Below are 4,745 nucleotides of genomic sequence, written 5' to 3' on the forward strand. Positions count from 1 at the left end.
TATCGGTTCGGGTTCATATCGGTTCGGTGGAGGGAAAACCCGAAACCAAACCAATATCTTATCAGTTCGGTTCGGTAAAAAATAAATCAAATTATCAAAATCCAAACCATTTTTTATCGGTTTGGTTCGGATTGTTTATCGGGTTATCGAAATCCATTGAAAGCCCTAGTTCCGAAGCTAACCAGTGTGAAACAGTGAACACAGTAAATAATAATAATAATAAGCGAAGATCGAAATTCCACAATATTCGCTTATTATTATTATTATTATTATTTACTGTATTTACTGTTTATATATATAAATAAAGGCGGCGTTGATAAGTAAGTAGTAAGTAAGTAAACTAAAATAAAGTGTTTGTGTTTTTTTATCCCATCTCTTATCCTACGCACCTTCTCTCTACTTCACTCTCTCTCTCTCTTCATATTTTTGAGCTGCTCTCTAAATCTAGTACGTGTTATTTTATTGAGTTACAGATCTGTTGTGATTGTAAGAGATCTTGATGAAAATGTGAGTATATGATGATGAGTATGGCTGGAAATGGAGGAATGAATGGTAGTAATAATAATGGGAATGGGAATGGTAGAAATGGAGGGGCAGCTTCAATTAGTGCAGCAGCTACTGCTATTGATCATGCTAGATTTCCTCGCCGAAGAGAACGGGTAATTGTTCTTTTTAAGATTGCATTATGTGTTTAGTTAGATCTAGTTTATTGTAACGTGGTTTTGATGAATTGGTTGTTTTTATTTATGTTGATCTTGGAGAATGGAGAGTAATGAGGTTGGTATTTATAATTTTAATACTGAAGGTTATAATGTTTGATATAATTAGTTAAAGGGTGAGCTGAAATTCAGTTGACTTTGAGCTTGGGAGAGAAGGTTTTCAGATCTAGGTAGAATTTTTTTTTTGTCTTTTGGAATGTCAACAAGTAGCTGTAGACAAAAACAACTGGCATTTTAGGGGAATTGAAACAAGATTTGATATCGTTTTCAGTATATGTGTTTTGCTGGAACATTTCTGTTTTGACTGGTTTCAGCTTTGCTTTTAATAGTATTTATTAGATGAAAGGTATTCTGATGTGATTAGTTTGTATAATATGAACCATTTGTTGTTTCGTATTGTCGCACGTTTGATTTATCTTTTTATACTCGTTTTTTTTTTTATATTGATTGGCAATTTGGCAGTTTATTATCTCATTCGTAATGAGTGTTTGCTGCAACTCTTGACTCAAAAAGATTTCTCGCAGTTACAAATCTTGCTAGCAAATGTGTATTGTGGGAAAAGGTTGTTCAGTAGGTCTTTTTCTATGAAAATTGATTCTTATACCTGTTGAAACTATTAGTTAAAGATGTGAGCAGGAACTGGGATGGGAATGAAAAATAAATAACTGTATTCCAGTCCAATAGAGATTTGAAACATCTTATATACTTAGAAAAGCATTTAGTTCCTGGTTGTCTTTCCTATAGCTGTAACTTGCAAAACAGTAGAACTTTCTTTGAAAATTTGTTTTTACCTAGCAGTCATGTTTCAAAGTTCATTTTCGCTTCGCTCTATTCAAAATCCAATTTGAGTTGTGATTTTGGTTCATATGGTTTTCAGACATTTTCGGTTTGTGGGGATCTATTAAAGAATAAGTAGCTGCTCATAGGTTGAGTTGTGCTTATGAACTAGATTCCTCCATTTGATGTTGATCTTGAAGTTAGTTTAGACTTCATCACTTTATTTTTGAAAGTATGACGCAGTGCATTAGCAAATCAACACTATAGGCACGTTAGAGAGAGACAACACGCGTGTTTCTTGTGTATATACTTTTTGTCCTTCCTAATTTCTATAAAACCGTAGTCATTCATCCTCAACTGGACTCTCTGTGTCATTGATACTGTGGGAAGCATTTGCTGAGGTCTTTCACAATGACCTATGATAAAAATAAATAAATAAATAAAAAATTTGAAGAAGATTATTTTCCAAATGCACGTGCAGTGTGAAGCACTCCTAAAGCAAAACTAATCTCCAAAGTTTCACATTCAACAGAAGACATACTGTACACATACTTGCACACATAAATGTGGTTAATGTTGGTTCATGCAATATCTTAGATTCTGATGCCTTGATAGATTTTGTCTAAGAAAACAAATAGCGGAATTTCAAATGCGTTATTCGAATGTAAAGTTGCATGTGATTGAAAAACGGGAAACCATGTTTCCTAAGTTTGTACTTTTATTTGTTACCTTTTTACTGTAAATTTCATAAACATAATGTTTGTGATGTTTATCCTATTAGCATTGTAATGTGTTATTTCTAGAAAGTATCATGCAATAACTTATGAAGATGTTTAGGAAACAATTTTGAGCTTTATGATGTACTCTGTAAATTCTGTGACATCAATATATTCTCCATTTGTTACTGGTATGGATTTGAGCTTATAAATAAATGGCTATGCAGCGGAGGAGATGGGGAGGCTGTTGGGGTGGGCTGTCATGCTTTGGATCTCAGAAAGGTGGGAAGCGTGTTGTACCCGCATCTCGTATTCCAGAAGGAAATGCATCAGGTAATCGGGCAAATGGAGCTCAACCTGTTGGGATGCCTAACCAAGCTACAAATATAAATTTGTCTCTTCTAGCTCCACCATCTTCACCTGCATCCTTCACCAACTCTGCCCTCCCTTCAACTGCTCAATCACCCAGTTGTTTCTTGTCAATGTCCGCTAATTCTCCCGGTGGTCCATCCAATGTGTATGCGACGGGGCCCTATGCACATGAAACACAACTTGTCTCACCTCCAGTTTTCTCAACCTTTACCACAGAGCCATCAACTGCTCCTTTCACCCCGCCACCAGAATTAAATCATTTAACTACTCCATCATCCCCTGACGTGCCTTTTGCCCTGACTTTTTCATCTGCTATGGATCTTAAAGGCACCAGCAGATCAAGTTATGTCACAGCCAATGATCTTCAAGCAACTTATCCACTTTACCCTGAAAGTCCTGCCAGCAGTCTCATTTCTCCTATTTCGGGAACTTCTGGTGATTGCTTATCTTCGTCTTTTCCTGAACGCGAATTTCCTGCAAAGTGGGCTGCCTCAATTTCTGCTCAGGACTCTTTCCGGAGTTCATCATCAAGGTTATTTGGGCTTGATACTGGCCCATCCAATAATTTTATGCTGTCTCGAGATACAACTTTCTTCTACCCTGCTGCTTCTCCACAATTTCATCTGGATCAGGCTCGGACAAGTGTTTCCAGGGAAGCAGATGTTCATTCGAGTAGTGGAAATGGACATCAGAACAGGCACACTAAAAGTTGTAAACCGGACGTTGAGGAAATTGAAGCTTATAGAGCGTCATTTGGGTTCAGTGCAGATGAGATCATCACAACACCGCAGTACGTTGAGATGTCAGATGATATTCTGGATGTTTCGTTTACAATGGCGCCTTTTGCCTCCAATAATAAGGTAGACACGGAAGAAAAATTAGTACCACTAACATGGAATAGAGGTGGAAATGCCCAAACTACATATACAAACCCTCAGGATGATAGAGGCCTGGGTTCAGCATCAGACCAAGCAGCCAACGTGGTGGGTTGCAAAGTGCAGGAGTTGGGCAGTGTTCGGAAAGGTGAATATTAATGAAAAGTGCTTTTTAATGCCTTGATATATTATATTTCAACTGAGAATGCTTTGTTCCTGATTTCCTCACCATAAATTATGAAGCTGTATCTTGCATATGTTTTTGGTAGCAAGATACGAGTAGGAAACCTGTACGACTTTGTGTAGATATGGAAGTCTATCCTTCCTCGTTTTTGTTTTAGTAGTAGGAAAACATTTTACAACTTCGGGAACTTCAATTGAATCAACATAACTTATTGTGACACTATTCACCATTGCACGAGATGTCCAGAACCTTCTTATATCAAGGTTCATATGTCTATACCGGCTTCTCCCGGATCTAAATTTGTTTATATCAAGGGTCATATGTCTATACTGCATTTTTTTTTCTGCTTCCTGATGTCACTAATACTTTCTTTCTGATGTTTCAGGTCATGATTCACCAAAGCTATCAACAGATGTTACCAACCGAAATCAGTCTGATAATGAGGTCATGACTGATGAGGATGATATATTTTCGAAGATGGGAAGCAGCAGAATTAACAAGAGATATCAGTTGGGTTTGTCGAGCTCCGATGCAGAAATAGACTATAGAAGGGGCAGAAGTTTAAGAGAAAGGAAAGGAGATATCAGTTGGCGCAATTAGTGGATCCAGTCAAAAGAATGCCAACTTGTACTAATTTGCAAGCTTATTTGTTTTCACAGTCTATCTATTTTGGGGTTTTCTCTGACGGGTGGAATGGCCTAACTATACTACTCTCTACTTTTCTTTAAGGGTATTTTTGTTACAATCTGATTCCTGCTGCAATGTTAATATTCGATGAATGATGCTTGTACTCTATCTAAGTGTCCAGGGCCGAAATTAGAGATTTGATAATTGTATTTAGTAGAAAATTGCTCTTTATTGATTCATGTAAAGCACTGCCAGTGGTTTCTTGGTTATAGGTTTTGTTAAAGCTATATGCTCGTTTTAGATTGTTGCAGGGTCGTGCACGTGAGTAGAGTGTCGAAATCAGAAAGAAAGAGATGGTCGTTCCAAGCATTTAAATGTCCTCGATTCTCTGGATAAACCTATGATAATGTTTTGTTAATGCAAGTGCCCTGCTGGAAATTTCTTTAGTGATTTTTGAAATTCAACTCCTTAATTT

The 4,745-nt window shown here is 37.0% G+C and overlaps 1 protein-coding gene across 1 annotated transcript; it reads left to right on the plus strand.

Annotated features, from left to right (window-relative positions):
* The first annotated feature begins 322 nt into the window (after nt 1-322).
* Nucleotides 323-4,436, plus strand: LOC147491396 (uncharacterized protein At1g76660-like). Its single transcript, XM_086565958.1, has 3 exons — nt 323-659; nt 2,440-3,607; nt 4,029-4,436. The coding sequence occupies exons 1-3, from the start codon at nt 516-518 to the stop codon at nt 4,241-4,243; spliced, it is 1,527 nt and encodes a 508-aa protein (XP_086422084.1). The 5' UTR covers nt 323-515; the 3' UTR covers nt 4,244-4,436.
* Nucleotides 4,437-4,745: the final 309 nt, after the last annotated feature.

Source organism: Coptis chinensis, chromosome 6, assembly GCF_015680905.1.
Source record: "Coptis chinensis isolate HL-2020 chromosome 6, ASM1568090v1, whole genome shotgun sequence".
Taxonomy (NCBI): Eukaryota; Viridiplantae; Streptophyta; class Magnoliopsida; order Ranunculales; family Ranunculaceae; genus Coptis; species Coptis chinensis.